This window comes from Ammodytes marinus (genome assembly GCF_949987685.1).
Source record: "Ammodytes marinus genome assembly, chromosome: 4".
Lineage (NCBI taxonomy): Eukaryota > Metazoa > Chordata > Actinopteri > Uranoscopiformes > Ammodytidae > Ammodytes > Ammodytes marinus.
The window spans coordinates 27,281,938-27,298,906 of record NC_137233.1 but is presented as its reverse complement, the minus strand read 5'-3'; the positions used below and the strand labels follow the sequence as shown (position 1 = coordinate 27,298,906).

Genomic DNA, 16,969 nt, shown 5'->3' with positions numbered 1-16,969 from the left:
TAGAGAGGGAAGGAAGGAATAATGAGAGGGAGAGCGAGAGAGGAAAAGAGAGGGGTGAGGCAGGGGAATGTGTGAAAAGACCAAGGCAGACATGTCAGGGAACAAATTGAAAATGCCAATTTCACTTTAGCCCCCCCTACCAGCTCAGGCGCTTCTACAGGCCAGCCCCAGCCTCTTATTATTGCATGTGTAAATGAATGGTGTCCACAGAATAACACACAATCACCTCTCTACATCCATCTCTCAGCCTCACACTAGTTCTCCTTCCCCCTTTGCCGCTGTACCATCCTCTTTTCCACCTCTTTCTTTTACTCTTTTTCCATTACCCACTTTCTCATCCTTCTATCTGACAAATGTTCGCATTGTTTTGCTCGCTGCACTCCGCTTGTCCCAGCTTCCTCCACCTCTTTTCTTTTCAACCCTTTGTAAATATTTTCAAAATATTGTTCGACCCCACCGCAGAGCTCAAGGTGACTTCTTTATATGCTTTATTTTGTCTGATCAAAAGTCAAATCAAAAGTATTCACTTTATTAAAAAGTAGCAGCGAACCTTTCCCATTAAAGAACCCGTTCGCAACATTTGACTGAAAAATGCCTGAAAAGATTACTCGATTCATGTGTGTACCATAACTTTATTTTTTTTGTAAAAGTTGTTCAGTTCTCCTTGAGGCCAGCTCCCAGGTGGCGTTACTCGCGGGTGAAGGTTCTCCTCTTCAATAGGTCATGGCTGCTAAATAAATCAAAGAAGCGCAATGTGCCTGAAAACCGCATTTTGAAGGAATTTGCCTTCAAAATAAACTCTAGAAGAGCGAAGTTGAGTTCTTCTGAGATACCAAAGAGACGTCACCCTTTTTATTTGACTATCAGCGTCTCTCCCAGGCCTAAGGGGCTCCGCTGAATGTAAATCATCCAATCGCATAATGTGAAGAATGAATTAATCAGCCGTTCGCACATTGTGACATTGCTGTGTCCTCTCATTTTCTTATCTTCTCAAAGCACATTTCTTGGTCCTTCCCCCCCCCCTCAAATACATTCAAATTCACTATTATTACAGATGTCAAGATACATCTCACTGGAACGCATTGGAAGAGAGAGAGTGATATCACATATAGTGGCAAAGTTGTAGTTTGATTCAATCTGTGTGAGGGCCCTATATATGGCCCTTAGGCACCGGTTGCTTTCACATTGGATTTTTATCAGCACTCACACTGAAAAAGAGAATAGTCTCGCAATCTCTCACCCTTAGGCCGTTGAAGATAGTGACCAATAGCGTTGCTATAGTGAGTGTGACCGGGGCGCAACCCTTTTGACTGACAGAGGCTTTAGGTTAACATGGCCTATCTCACCAGCCATCACCCTCTCATCTCAGCAGGAGCAGACTCCAAAGCAAAGAGCACAGCACGCAGTCTTTTGCTATCTTAACATCTGTTTCATGTTGTATCAAAGACAATTAAAAGAATGAAGGGAGTTGATAATGCAAAATGTGTCTCGGAGTGGGGGTGTGTGGTGGCGCTTCTTGATGATAAGAGTATATATATTCAGATGATTGTGTGTGTTTACCTCACTGTGTGGCTACTGTATGTGTGGGGGCAGTGTAACTTCTAAAGCTGCATTTTATTTGCTGGTGATAATCGTCAGTGAACATTTATTTGTTGGGAGGTATGGAGGCGTCTTGTGTGTGTATATAGGCGCTCCCCTCTGTTGTTCCTTCACTTAACACACACCGCCGTCACCATTGTCGCTTCCTTTCTGCAAAGCTTGTTGTCTCATTTAAAGCGATTCCATAAAAAGCGATTATGCCGACGACCACTCAATTACATTTTGTCTCTTATTAGTTCAGGATGCTAAAAAAATGAAATTAGATGAGAATATTGTTGTGCGTGAGATATATTGGGCTTTTCATTCATCACTGGAATGGAATGAGTCATACAGTAATGGGGGGCTTCCAATCTCTTTATCAACTCTGTGCTTCGCTAGGCAAGCGAGCGGCGGATGTGCCGCATGTTAAAATCACAATATAGCCTGTCTTTCATCATTCATTTTTATGGGCCCCTTCAACTGTGTGAGCGCCGCGGGCTATACGACATTACTATCAGCCACTAACTGCACTGAGTTTTTTTTTTCTCTTTTCACTTGTTTAATATTTTATTAAAAAGCTGTTATTCTGTAAATGTTGGTGTACGAAAAGTATATTCATGTAGATTGAGATGAATGCGAGAATGCTTATCGCGATGTTATCTTTTTTTTAAATTTCAGTATTCCTACGAGGGCAATGACATCAGCGACCTGCCAGTGGATTTGTCCGTCGCTTGGAACGGAAACTTTGTCATCGACAACCCCTACCAAATCAAAGGTGAGTTAAAGTTAATACGTTAGATAGACTTTTTAATGGCTCTGGGTGTTTAATGAGCATGAGCCCATTCTATGAGTCTCACAAGACTAGGTGGGAGTAGAGAGTGCACTTTAGTATTAAACTATTCAATATCATGTGTACCTTTGAGACACTATACTCCCATTTCAAAACTTGTGTTAAAGTTTTTTTTTTATTTTATCTTTAGCTGAACCATTGCCGACTCAGCATCTCAAAAAAATAAAACTCATATAAAGAGTATAGTTTGTGTGACTCTTCAGCTCGAACTGCAGAGTAAATCATTTATAGAGTGACCAAACTCCTTCGGGCCAACTCAACCTTTACAATTGATATTTTTGGGCTGTTAGAGGCTTTCGAACACTGAGTTACCTTTTGTGTATAAGTGTGTGCGGGAGACACAGATTCTGAATTAGTGCACCAGTGAACTGATTTCATTTCATACACGAGTTAAAATACCATAAACCACTGCAGCTCTGTGCTCAAATCCTTGCTCAGACTCTAGTTTAAGAGAACACGCATACTGTAGATGAGGTCATTTGTATTCACTAACGCATATATTGACTAATAATAATGTCTGTCAAGGCTCTGGTTTTATCCCGCGAGACTCTTTTGTCATTGCTAATAGGTGGCCAAAAAAAAGCAGCGGAAGCGACGGGCTGAAGCACTAAGTAGGCAGCCGAAGAACTGATAAACCTATGTCACAGTGATCAATTTAATTTGGCAAAATGTCTCTGCAATGGAGCATTACATTGTAATCTGTTGAACACAATTGATCTACAGTGTGTGCATTAGACTGTGACAACAAGTGTAGAGTTAAGATTACACAGATTTCCAACACGTTTCAAGGTCCAATTTTACACTGACAGTAGAAAAGCTATCCATCACAATGTTGGTTCATAAGGCGGCTTGAGGTATTTTAATTTTTTTGACTTTTCCCACACTAAAACAATGATTGATTTGGTATTGATTTTCTGGCACTGGTCACCATCTGTTACAATAAGAAAGGTTGTATTGTTACTGCGCTTAAAGCTTCATTGAGGTCTTCCTCAAACTATTTGTATCTAGGGTTATTTTTTCCAAATTTTGAACTTGTATAAGCTTCAAGTTAGGACAGTCGTGTAACAAAATAATTGACTCATGCTTCTGTTCAAATTGAACATTGACAGTCAATACTCTTAACATGTTTGACTGTGCAAAATGCCTTATGCTATTTATGTTTATAAAGACATATTTGTTTTATTTTATTGTTCATACTGTCACATTTCTTTGTCATTACATACCTTTGGCAGAAGGATTTATTTATTTCACCCTTAATCTGGTTACAGATGCTCAAACCTGAGTCGACAGGTATAATTTAATACGCATATCCACAGTAATATAATACATACATTTATATCTAACCGCGCCTCGCCCTCAACACAAAGAACCGTGTGGGTAAGGATTAAACACGTGCACTTACTGCACCCACAGCCGGAGAAGACAATGAGATCATCATGTGTTGGATATAATTGCTGGTATAGGACAGTCTTTATGGTGCTGTCTCCATAATTATGGTGGCCTGAAGAGCACAGCAGGGGGTCCGTAACATTATAACCCCTGCTGTGAGCTAAAGTAACATCATCTCCGGCTACCAATGCGTTCGATATGGCCAGTTGATGTCATATACGCAAAGGATTGTATTGTCTGCTCCCATTTGTTACTGTTTGATTGTTAAAGGAGCAGCGAGCCTTGATTTTTTTTTTTTTTTTTTTTTGCGTGTAGTATTTCAGTAGAAGTCGTTGCATCTCTAACGTCTTTGAAGCTGTTTCAATTGCCATTTTGTCAGCGATGTAAGGTAACACCGCAGAGTCACTTTGTTCCAATGTATTGATGCCACTCCCTTGCAGTCTAAATGTACCAGGCAAGCTGTTGGAAGTCTCACGTTTCACATATACCGACATGTTATACGGATGGCGTTTAGTGTAATACACACCAGGCTATATGCGTATGATGAACATAGGGACCCCCACTTGTTATCCACAATAATGGGGGTGTTTATATTCATGGTGGCGACATGAAATGCTTGGGACAGTCAGTGGTTTATCCCAAGGACAAAGTGTTGCTCTAAATGGCATCTGTTACATACACCGCATTGACAAGGTACAATATCAGCGGCATGCATCAGTGTCTGTACATTGAGTCTTATTTTCTTATCTTTAAGTGGAACCAGAGGCAAGAGGCCCCCCCCCCCTCTCTTATCACTGCCAGCCCCCCCCTCCCTATTTCTCAATCATGATCCTCATCTGTGTGAGCGACGCACACTTGTCTTTAAATACTGATATGTTAATGTAATTAGAGAGCCAGTCGTTTAGCTGCCAGTAATTGGTACAGGGTTGCTTTAATGCTCGCTCCGTGACCAATGGGATTTGGGGATGGAGTTAGCAGAGAGAGAGAGAGAGAAAAGATTTTACCGTACAATTCCTGAGGCCTTTGGGGAAATAGTGCCTTCACTCAACTTTGTCTCTGTGACATTGAAGAAGTTTTTTGAAGTCTGAGATGAGAAACTTTTGAACGCAGGTATTATTTGGTAGATTGTATCAGTTTTACGCTCCAGGTTTTATGTCTCCTTATCTAGTTTGTACGGTAACTCAGCATAAACTATGTTGCTAGTGAGCTAGCTGTATTCTCTGAGCCTTATTACACCCCCCCCCCCCCAATAGTATTGTATTTTTTTCCCTTTTAACTTGTAATTTTTATTTGATTTTTAATTTGATAATTTTTTAATGAGCTTTTCTAACGTCTAATCTTGATGTATTCTATACTTGATGTTTTTTGCTTTATTTTTATCATCTCTTGTATGCCTCTAATGTCAATCTTGACGTATTGTATGCCCCTGTGAAGCGCTTTGAATGGCTGCATTGTGCTATATAAATAAACTCGCCTTGTTTTGCCTTTTACTTAATTTTCTCTCCATTTTCTTTCTACCTTTCCTCACCAGCTCACCTGTATAAGTGCTATGCTCTGAGGGACAGCTGTGGCATGTGTCTGAAGGCCAACCCCAGGTTTGAGTGTGGCTGGTGTGTTCAGGAGAAGAAGTGCTCCCTGAGGCAGGAGTGCACCCCACCAGAGACCACCTGGATGCACGCCACCACGGGAAACAGCCGCTGTGCACACCCCAAGATCATCAAGGTAACACACACACACAGGCATAGTCATGATGACATGCTAATTGCTCACATCTAAAGCAGTTCCTGAAACACATTCTAACAGCAGTACAGCCACCCACCTCTTTGAGTTGGATTAGGTATAAGGTGCTCAACAGGCATTGAATGTGTCAACAAACAAACAAACATGGAACTTGGTCAAAACTATCTTAATTTAAAGGATTACAGCATGAAATAAAATAATACATCCATAATGATCCAACTCAAATAGATGGAGAGATTTCTTCAATCTATAAATACCTTAGCGTACTACATAAATGAAAGTCCAACTTGATGGCACCCATACCATACACACTAACAGCCCTGTGTGGCTAGAGAACTGCCCACTCTAAAATCAACATTGCACGGAGCTGCTTGATCCAAAGTTATATGCAAACTCTTCTCTTACCACTGCTAAAGTTAAAGCAGACAAATCAGCTGCTATTTGGAGTGTGTTACCCAGCAACCCAACTTCCCACACAACAAACATGTCGGAGTTATTTCAGGGCAGGGGTCAGAAGGCGAAGCCAGGTTCAAGTCCCAGTATGGCCTTTGTTACAGGGTTGGGATTATCTCTTGCGGACCAGTTTTAAAGTGAAACTCTTGCCTTTTGACACAAATCGAAGGATTGTCAAAGTCATTAGTCAAAGTAAGTTTTCCAAAGAGATTAGAAAAGCCTAGCTGTGCTGCTGAGTCATTGTTTGGTCCCAGCGAGGGAAGGGGACGTCTGGGGAGGAGAGGCAGGCAGGCAGGCAGGGAGGAGGAACAACTCAAAAACAATCACCATGACTGCAACAGCAACACAGATGGGCCAGCCGGGAGGAGGCAGTTCACACACACCTAGACTGAACACACTGACGTGATCAGAGGTGATGTGTGTGTGTGTGTGTGTGTAGCCCATCACACACACACACCTGAGGAGGCAGACGGGTTGTGTGTGTGTGTGTGTGTGTGTGTGTGTGTGTGTGTGTGTGTGTGTGTGTGTGTGTGTGTGTGTGTGTGTGTGTGTGTGTGTGTGTGTGTGTGTGTGTGTGTGTGTGTGTGTGTGTGTGTGTGTGTGTGTGTGTGTGTGTGTGTGTGTAAGTGTGTAAGTGTGTAAGTGTGCAGGAGAGCAGAGAAAAAGAAAGAAAGAAGTTGAAGACGTGCTAATTGTGTCCCACCATGGGCACACAGAATGCCCGTGTGCCTGTGCAGCGTCTGACAGGCGGTGTGAGCTAAGGCGTCTAAACACCATGGCGTAACCATCTGTCGCCCCCGGTTACCGTGGCGGTGGTCCTCGTCCGACTGTGACCCCGGGCCACAGTCCCTTCAGCTCGCCACCACCCGCACTGACAGACACCGGCACGCTCCCACACACACACACACACACACACACACACACACACACACACACACACACACACACACACACACACAGTGTGCAGGGCTATGTGATACGTGACTCGATGTTGCAACCCACTCGCTCTTCACTTCCCATTTGTCCTTTTGTCTTCCTTCTCTTATTTTCCTTCTCTCTCCATCATTCCTTCTCTCAATCATTCCTCCTCAAGCTTTTAACATTTTGTTTCTCATTAAATGTAAATGTATCTCAAATACAACTAAGCATCATCTCCGTCAAAACGAGTGCCATGTCTCTCTCTCTCTCTCTCTCTCTCTCTCTCTATTTAAACGAGTGTGAAATATATGTATGGTTCATAATGCGTGCTCGTTCCAGCGATGCAGACTTTTTTTTTATGGCTGGAGCCCCCTCAGTACATTTCCTGTGTGACACCAGTTCGTCTTTCTGAATGCGTAATGAAGATATTGGATAATTGGGGCACTGGCACATAGATAAATCTGTCAGCTAATGCCCTCTCTCACTCTCTCTTCTCGCTCGCTTCAGTTATCTCTTTGAAACAAGCGTACAGAGGCAATTGGGTTGTGTGTGTGTGTGTGTGTGTGTGTGTGTGTGTGTGTGTGTGTGTGTGTGTGTGTGTGTGTGTGTGTGTGTGTGTGTGTGTGTGTGTGTGTGTGTGTGTGTGTGTGTGTGTGTGTGTGTGTGTGTGTGTGTGTGTGTGTGTGTGTGTGTGTGTGTGTGTGTGTGTGTGTGTGTGTGTGTGTGTGAAAGAGATGGGGGGGGGTGGGTGGGAGTGTATGCAAGCATGTGCACCCGCGTACACATTGAAGGGTAAATCCTAGCCCCGGGGCAAGATGTTGGTGGCAGTCAAAAATCAGGCGCAGAGGAGCTTCAAAAACAGCAGGAGGAGAAGCCAACTGCGGGTTGGCAGAATATCGAAGAGACAAAGAGGGATAGAAGGAGAGAGACAGAAACATATATATATATAGAGAGAGAGAGAGAGAGAGAGAGAGAGAGACACTGGAGGAAGCGTCCTCACCTTCTCCTCCACCTTTGACATTTACAGTGTGACATTTAATCCCAAAAGAACATCACAAAACAGGCGACAAAAGAAAATCTCTGCCTTTTCTGCAGCCATTTCATCCTTCAGTTCTCCCAAATAACATCGTATCCATCCGCCACACAAATTGAATATCACTCCACTTTTTATACCGCCCGTCCAGTCAAATCCATTCTTTCTCTATTTGACCCACACTGCCCCCTTTCCCCCCCCCCCTTTCCTTCTAAATTTAATTCTGCCTTGCTTTGTTAATTTTCATTTTTTTTTTGCAGCATGCTAGCTGCTGTGTGGCCATTAGCTGAGGGATTAGCCGCTAATTTCATTTGGGAACGGAGGATGTGTGTTTGTCCGGGGAAGGAAAAGCGTGACGGCCTACACTGACACACAAACACACACACACACACACACACACACACACACACACACACACACACACACACACACACACACACACGCACACACACACAGCTATCCATGGCTTTCAGAGCAGTGAGTGTTTTACCCATTTGGTGTCATTTTCTAAGCGTGCTGTTGCCCATTTGACGTTGTTCGATAGTGTGCAGTTGGGTACCATTCCACTAATGGCTCTTGTACCTAAGTACTGTTCTCCAAACACAGCAAGAGATATGTTGGGCTCTAAATGATTTGGTTTAAGACTTATAGCTGTTAGCTTGTTATAGTGCTATTTTTATTGTGCTGCTATTTTTTCTCTGCACTGACACCGTGCACTGAGATTAATTAGTTCTTCTTTCACAACAAGCAAACACACACCCACACACACACACACACACACACACACACATATCCTCGCAAAAGCAAGAAAACAACAACACTCCAGCTCCTACACACAAACCCACATGCTCTCTGAGACACCTAGGTGTAAAATGTTTCACATCAGAGATAAAATTAAGCTGCAACGTCTTAGTATGGATTGTACGGTATCTTTAAAATCACATTCAAACAGACACCACACACACACACACACACACACACACACACACACACAACATGGCACTGTCTCCCAGTGTATTGCAGCAGTGTCCTAGTACTGGCCTTGGATGCTGCCTGGCCCCTCCATCATCCATCATCTCCTGCCTGCCTGTCTCCTAGGGGACAAGAAGAGCATTACAAGCTGGCCCTTAGAAACCAATTAAAAGAACACTGGCCATTCCTGTGTAAGCGTAGGGGTGTGCATTTTTTTTTTGTGTGTGTTTGGCATTCTTTTGATTCTTTGCAATAATTTTTTTTGGGTGTATGAGAAAGGGCTTTTTTTGTGTGGAATAGTTTCATTGTGCAATGTCGCCGCACAGTTTCACAGCTTGCGCGCTTGTGAAATGCCAATGATTTTTTCCCTCTTGTATTGTTAAGATGCGATATTGGCTTCTTCTCTACCTCTTTTTTTCTCGTCCCTTTCTTCTCTTTTGTTCCTTCGCGTATCCTTTGTTCACTCTGTGTTCCACATTCCCACTTTAACCACTTTTTAAAGTTTCATTTTTTCTTTAACAAACCCTCGATCATTTTTTGCTCTGCTTAGCTTTCCGTCTCCTCCTTCCCTTTCTGTCATCCTTCATCTATCCTGTCTTTCTATCATCTCCGCCTCGTGTCCTTGCCTGTATCGACAAAGCCTCTGAAATTTAGAGCTAAGCAATCACTCTCAATGTTACCGCTTTGAGCGAAATGATAAAACATGTGGTGAGTGTATAGTTGCACCTCTTCATACAGATAATATTTATAACTGGTGTACATTGAGCAAATTGACTTACAATCCGAAGAAGTTCTCGCGTTCCGCCATAGTAGTGTAATTGGCCCCAGTTTAAAAAAAAAAAAACGTTTGTAAAAATCACATTTCCAATAATTAAATGTTCCATTAAGTCTCATGTAAACATTCAGAAAAGACTCATTGTATCCCTGTAAGCACTCACTTCGCTATCGGTTTGTTCCTGGACAACCTTTAATATCACCGACTTCAGAAGCCTTACGCCATGTTCATATCATCTCTCTGTGTCCCTTGCTTTCCCCCCCTGCCCCCTTTCTTCCTCCTCCTCTTCCTATAACTAGCAGATGCTATCTCAACACTGCCGCTCTCCCCGCCACAATAGGCCGCACACAAAGCCTCCGACACAACGTGACAAGTCAGAGACCAAGAGAAAAAGGGAGTCTGAATGGGTTGAAGAGGAGAATAGAGCGAGTGTTTAGGCTAGGGGGCTTTTTATTTGTTTGTGTTGTTTAGTTGTGGATGTAACAACTTGTGTGTATGTCTGTGTGTGTGTGTTTGTGTTTTGATAAGCTAGTGTGTATAGTGGAAAGAGAGATTTGATTACCATATCTGAAGATTCCGACTGGTGCACTACACTCACTCTTTTGTCTCCGGCTGAAATGTATGCATTCGGGCACATTGACAAAGAGATGGAGAGAGTGAATTAAAAGGACACAAGCATGGAGTAGAAGAGGGAGGGGGGGGGGGAAGAAAGGGCAAGGGATGGAGGAGGGATGTTCGTCAGAAGGTCTATAGATGGAAAACACTCCTTAATTGTATCACTGTGGCATTTCAGTCTCTGGCAAGCATTGACACTGGGCTTTGTTCCCATTGTGTGTTACTGTTAGTGGTGTCCTGAACACCTGTGGCTTTTTACTAGCCCGCCACCTTTCCTATAATGATGTTAGACTGGGGGCTCTGTGGCAGGTACCAGGTGGAGGAAGAGAGTTGTGAAGAACGGGCTGAGAGAGAGAGAGGGGGGGATCAAAATTATATATGAGACGGTAGACACACTTAAAGGACTAAGTTTGATATTTTGGGAATTGCACTTTTCACTTTCTTGCTGAGAGGTAGATTTAAAAAATTGATACTTGCTCTTATGTCTGACTGATACTTTTAAGGCTACTCAGTAACTGTGCTGTACGTCCCCTAGCACAAAGACCTTGGGGAATAGTTAGCCTGGCTCTGCCCTATCAACATTTTTCTGCCAACACCCGTAGAACATTGTAACTAACATGTAAATGAATTAGCTTTCAGGAGCTGGTAGGCAGATTTGGTTGCTTTTGGACTGAACCAGGATAGTCATACCCCATGTTTCAAGACTCTGTGCTAAGCTTAGTTAAGCAGCTGCTGATGGTAGCTTTGAAATGTACAGTACAGACATGACTGACTCAAACTGTGCATCAAACTGGCAGTGAGAAAGTTAACAAAGGTAATGCACTACTAACTATTCTAAAACAATCCCTAAATAAAAGTCAACCCTTTTATCTATAACAGCAGAATTCTGGACCAAAATCAATGGATGTCCCTGGAATCGCTGCCAACAGACGCATAAAAAATGAATTCACATGATGTTTAATGGCGTAAAGTTCAACTTTGAACAATACGGACTAATCAAAATGTTTCCCACTTGCAAATGTTCTTGGCACTGTTGACCTTTGACGGAACACAGAGAACCAGTCCAAAATGGAGGACTCCTACAAAGCTGTAACACCAAGGTTTTAAAGCAACTTGTTGGACGGACTTTTTGCCCACTTAGCATGCAAGGTGGCAAGTAGTCACTGAGCTTGAAGCACCACCTATTTTTCAAGGTCACACAAATACACAATGCTTTTTGATTTCCTTTTTTTAGCCAAGCTGTTACTAACTTTAGAACTGGCTTACAACATAGAAATGATTGGTTCACCAACAGTTTTGATATACATGTGTTCGCCCCTCGCTGTATGTGTGTGTCCATGTCCGTGTGTACACTGCCTGAGCGCAAGAATAGGAAGCCTAATCAGTGCTCATTCCTTTTATCCGTCCTTTATGGCAAGCCAGGTCAAAGTGGGACCTTACCCACAACCCACTCGCTCCACCCAACCGCCAACGTCTCAACCCAGTCACCCTTGCGACAAATGACCCCACCCTCCGTCTGGTTCTAATCCAATTAGCTTTAGCCCTAATTATGCTAGTAATGACTGATTACCAAAGGAGCCATTGTCTGCGTCGCAGGCTGCTGGATGAATAGGACAGTGATTAGTGACTGTGCTAGCCCTGCGGTAGCTATTAGCACCTCCGCACACCTTTCGCCAGACCTCTAGGGGAAAGAAAGGGGGAGCAGAGGTCGCTGTGCGCAGTAATTGTGTTCAGTAGATTAATCGTCACAAGGTTAAATGAGAGATGTAAGCGAGGGCTTGATGGGTGGGCCTAGGTTAAGTGCGCGAGTGAGTCGGCGGATCGGCGAATGTTTGACGGAGTTGAGGGTGGACTTAATGGGTATCCAAGGTCATTTTTCATCTGGCTTAATGAGGTCACAAGTATCTGATTCGTTCATGAATGGGAGGTGACCATAATGACTTAAGTAAACCGTCATTCATGCTGACATACAATACATGTTCTCTATGATGTACTGCTTTGGTGTCAAGATCGATTGTCTGAATCTGGCTAACATATGTCCTCCCTTTTAATTTGCTCTTCCCAACCCAGTTGTTTCCGGAGACGGGGCCCAGGCAGGGGGGAACCATGCTGACCATCACTGGAGAGAACCTGGGTCTGCAGTTCAAAGACATCCAGAGTGGAGTCCGCATCGGCAAGGTGGCCTGCAACCCTCAGGAGGACCAATACATCAGTGCTGAGCAGTACGTTGACACTTTCACTCTGTCCTCTCTTCACTCACCACACCCCTCCCCCTCACTCTTCTTGTCTCTGACACTCTCTACTGCCACACTTGCCTCTGTCCATTAATGCTGTGACATTGTGTGCTAAGAACACCACTGTGACTCTCTCTCTCAGACCTGTTTTTCAGTGAACCCCCTCCTATGGTGGCACTACTATTTCCTCTTTTCAAACAAAACCGTTTGTTTTTTTTTGTTTTTTTTACAAGCGCTCTCATGCTGTGTTTGCTGCTGCTAAGGCTTTGAACAAGTGCAGTGCATGTAAATCTGACAGTGGCTGAGTTTACGTGGAAACCTTCTGTTCCACTGGTGAGCAGAATAATGGTGCAATCAGAATTGAATTACCTCATGTAACAGCCTTCATCAGAATTAATTTGGCCCATTGTGAGATAAATATAATGACGCTCACATAGTGCGTGTTATATATCTTCCTCAGCAGATGAAAGCTCGTCCCTCTGATTGAGTTGTGTTTACTTCTTTCGGGGGAAAATTCCGAATCACGACGTGGGGGCCGTGGGTGGAACTTAACTCCCTTTTAATAACTGCAGTGTAAAAAAACAAGAAAAATAAATGAAAAAAAAACATTACCACTTCAACAGCTTTCTCTTTAGTTGTAGGTTCAGTATTCACTTGAATGAGCTCTTTGTTTAACATGTAAAGAGGTTACCTCATTGCATACATTCATTTTACTACTAATATAAATACTACCATGGGGATCATGAGAGTAACAATAAAAAAATCAAATATTCCTAAACACAGTCTGTGTGACGCTGGCAGTGCACCATTACAGCTACACAGAAATATCATGGCCTCCAATAAAACTTTTGGATGAGTCACTCACACTCTTATTTTGTGTTGAATTCCTCCAAAAGCAGGAGAGGAGACTCTTTAGGATGACAGGAACTTGGGGCGGCTCGTCACAGCAGGAGGTGTCCTCAATATTCTATTTCCAACCACATAGCTGCCGTTTGTTCACAAAATGCTCAATTTTGCTGAGTCTCCAGCGGATTGTTTTCTCGCTGCCTCCTCACTGAAAGGGGAAACTAAGAAATGTCACTTTGATGGTTTGACAGTCAACTGCTCTTTCCAACAATGTCAGGTGTTCCCTAATGTCAAACTTTAGTTTATAATTCATAACCTAAACATTGCAGTCGCATGCCAAACTTACCATTTTTTACATTTGCCCGTGTAGCTCTTAGAGTAATACGTCGCTCTATGCTGTAAATTCTCCTTAACCACATGCTCATTTTGTGGTAACGATCACATTGAAAACCACCAAGGTGTCAACGTTCTTTAACCCTGTCAGCCCTGGAACACTGTGTAGGCCTGTTGCTATGGCACCTGCAGTAGGAGAAGGGGGGCGCGGCTGGCAGTGAGACGCTGTCATGCTAATTAAAAGTGATGTTAGCCATACGGCTCCATTAGCAACCCTCGCTTACTCTCATCTTACCAGTGACCCCAACAGAGCTCTAGCACAGGAGGTAGGACAGGGGTTAGGGGCAGTGACAGCACAGGTCAAAGGTTAGCCCAGTGGAATGATGGGTAAAAAAGGAGGTCAGGCTTTCTCTTTCTCTTAACAGACCTCATACAGACTGCGCAAAAAAAAATTCCCTGTTTTTGGAGTGAAATGGTTATTTTAGTATCGCTAGGCTCCTCATCCACTTCCGTCATTAAATATTTACAAGATGGAGTGGATTCCACATTGAGAAAAAAAGTGAATTATTGTCAGCAGTGAGGTAAAACAGAAGCCGGTATTCATTTTTTTAATTAACCTATTAGCAGTTTCCATGTGACAGTATGGATGTTTAATTGTTTCCCCATCACATTCCACCTCAGTTAATTTGATTGCATGATGTATAATTTATAATGTGTGCACCGTTACCAATGCACCATGAACTTTGTCTCCTTGAGCGCGTAATAACAGCTCATTGTAGCCACCTGTCATCTGTGCAGTAATGATGCACCAGTTTCAAACCGGAGAGCTGTCCAGCATTTTAATGACGGCCCCCTGTCAAAGTGGGAGACCTGGGAATAAATGAAAGGGGGAAACAGAAACAATGGAAGGACGCAGCATCGGAATGTAGCATTCATTGTGTTTCTGCAGTTGCCATGGCCACCTGCAGGGAGGATGGAAGCAGCAGAGTTAATAACTCATATCAGGGAGGGGTGAGGGGAGGGTGGGGGGGGGGCTGAGGAGATGTGCAGGATATGAGCACGTTCAATTAATCAGCCTCTCTCGCTTTAACCCTCTTTCTCTCTTTCGTTCTTTCTCTCTCCTTCGTACTCTGCCTCCCTCTCTTTCTCTGTCTGCACTCCAACCCCTTTCTCCCTGTCTCATTCGTTGGCTCCGGCTAATTAACAGTCAAGTGTGTCTCCAGTGGGTGAAACATGAAGTGTGGGTGTGTGTGCGCGTGTGTTCTCCCTGCAGGCTACACTACCACTCCCCCCTCATTCAATCATTTAACCAGTGGATTTTCATTTGGCCAGCCAGCACCCAAGGCCAAGTGCCGAGGCTTATGGTTCTACAGTACACACTAATGTGGACACACACACGCACGCTTGCGCACACCCACACACACACAACTCCACCCTGTCTTGGCATTGCATATCTCCCCTAATGGAACCTTCGCTCTGCTTTTTGTTATTTTTATGAATAAGCCTTTCAGAAACAAACTCAGAACTATTGGCATATTTTTTCTGACTTGGACAGAGCTGAAGAAAAATGTTGCACTCTCATCTGTTCTGTTTCTGTGTGTGTGTCTGTCTCTCTCTCTCTCTCTCTCTCTCTCTCTCTCTCTCCTTCTCTTGGTTCTTGTTCTGCCAAGTATCTTTTCCTCTGAAAGTACTGTCTCATTTTTTCAGGCAGACAAATTCATACATTTCATTTGGGTATCAGTTATAAATGGAACTCGTGTATCTCCACCTCTCTTTTCCTCAGGATTGTGTGTCGGCTGAACGACGCCACGGGTTACAGGGTGCAGGAGGCTCAGGTAGAAGTGTGTGTGAGGGACTGCATTCACCCCGACTACAAGGCAGTCTCCACCAAGGCCTTCGTTTTTGTGGTAAGTGTGTGTGTGTGTTAATACAATGACAACTATGGACTTTTGGATGTTTTTTTTCTTCCAATACCGTATGAATTGACATGTTTAGTGAAGGCCGGCAGCCATGATTGATGGGCCTCTCTCTCTCTCTCTCTCTCTCTCTCTCTCTCTCTCTCTCTCGCTCTCTCTCTCTCAATTCAATTCAATTCAATTCAATGAGCTTTATTGGCATGACTATTGTTGCAAACAGTATTGCCAAAGCATTACAGATAATAACAAAAGAGAACAGTCTTTCACAAACAGTCTTTCTCTCTCTCTCTCTCTCCCCCTCAGTCTCCATACTTTACCCATGTGGTTCCTTCCACTGGCCCGCTGTCCGGAGGAACAAGGATCACCATCAAAGGCAGCAATCTCAACGCAGGCAGCGCTGTAGCCGTGAAGATAGGCCTTCACCCCTGCCACTTTGAGAAGTGAGTATATCCAAATGACCTTAAAGACAATATACCTAAGAAAATGTTCACATCTAAGACACACCAAAAGTTACATAGTGCACCTTTTCAAATGTTACTTTTGTAGCTCTCATCACACTGTTTTAGGTGATTTGAACATATGCAGATTATTTGAATAAATTGTGACATAGCAGGAATTTGGAGGCAATATTTTTTATATATGTTGGGTTTTACTGGCTTACACGGATTTTGTTTGCTAGTTTGATGATAGTATAGCCATACTTAGGAAATACTGATATTTTTCTGGCATATATCACTAAGAATAAGGGAGAGATGCAGTGTGATGTATTACCACTTGAGCCACGAAAAACCCTGCTATTTTTAGAGGGTACTTATGTTGAACGGATTTTTCTTGCTGATATACTGGATTACAAATGCGATCATTTTTTGAGTTGCTTTCTGTCATTGTGACCCTGCAGTTTAATATTTGGCTCATGCTCCTCTGGAGACAATAGAAGTCATAATGAATCATGATGCTTTATATTAGACTCTGGTTATATATGTATTGTATATATTCCCTGATTTCCTGGTCCCCTCTTTTTTTTTACAAGGTCTGAAAAAAAATTTAGCCGGCAAGAGGGTGACCTGCAGAACTGTAATTGACAGCAATTGTGAGAATGACAGTGTAGCCTTCCTCGGTTGGAAAGCTGATATCATTGTTCAGTGTGTGTGTGTGTGTGCTGTGACTTAAGTGCATAGCCCACATGTTGCCAGAGATGGGACTATCATTTGAAAGGAAATGATACGGTGTTGTTTGGTAATTGGTAACTCACATTTTCCCCCCTGCTTTGAACTCGTTTGAAATCAGGTTTCTTTTTGCTCAGTTATATATATATTT

The 16,969-nt window shown here is 43.2% G+C and overlaps 1 protein-coding gene across 1 annotated transcript in view; it reads left to right on the top strand.

Moving 5' to 3' along the window:
- The window catches only part of plxna1b (plexin A1b), a 198,523-nt gene that overhangs the window by 148,175 nt on the left and 33,379 nt on the right, over window positions 1–16,969 (top strand). Inside the window, exons 11-15 of the mRNA XM_080025401.1 lie at window positions 2,257–2,353; window positions 5,349–5,539; window positions 12,394–12,545; window positions 15,520–15,643; window positions 15,956–16,092. Of these exons, the coding sequence (XP_079881527.1) occupies window positions 2,257–2,353; window positions 5,349–5,539; window positions 12,394–12,545; window positions 15,520–15,643; window positions 15,956–16,092 (701 nt within the window). The remainder of the gene's footprint in view (window positions 1–2,256; window positions 2,354–5,348; window positions 5,540–12,393; window positions 12,546–15,519; window positions 15,644–15,955; window positions 16,093–16,969) is intronic.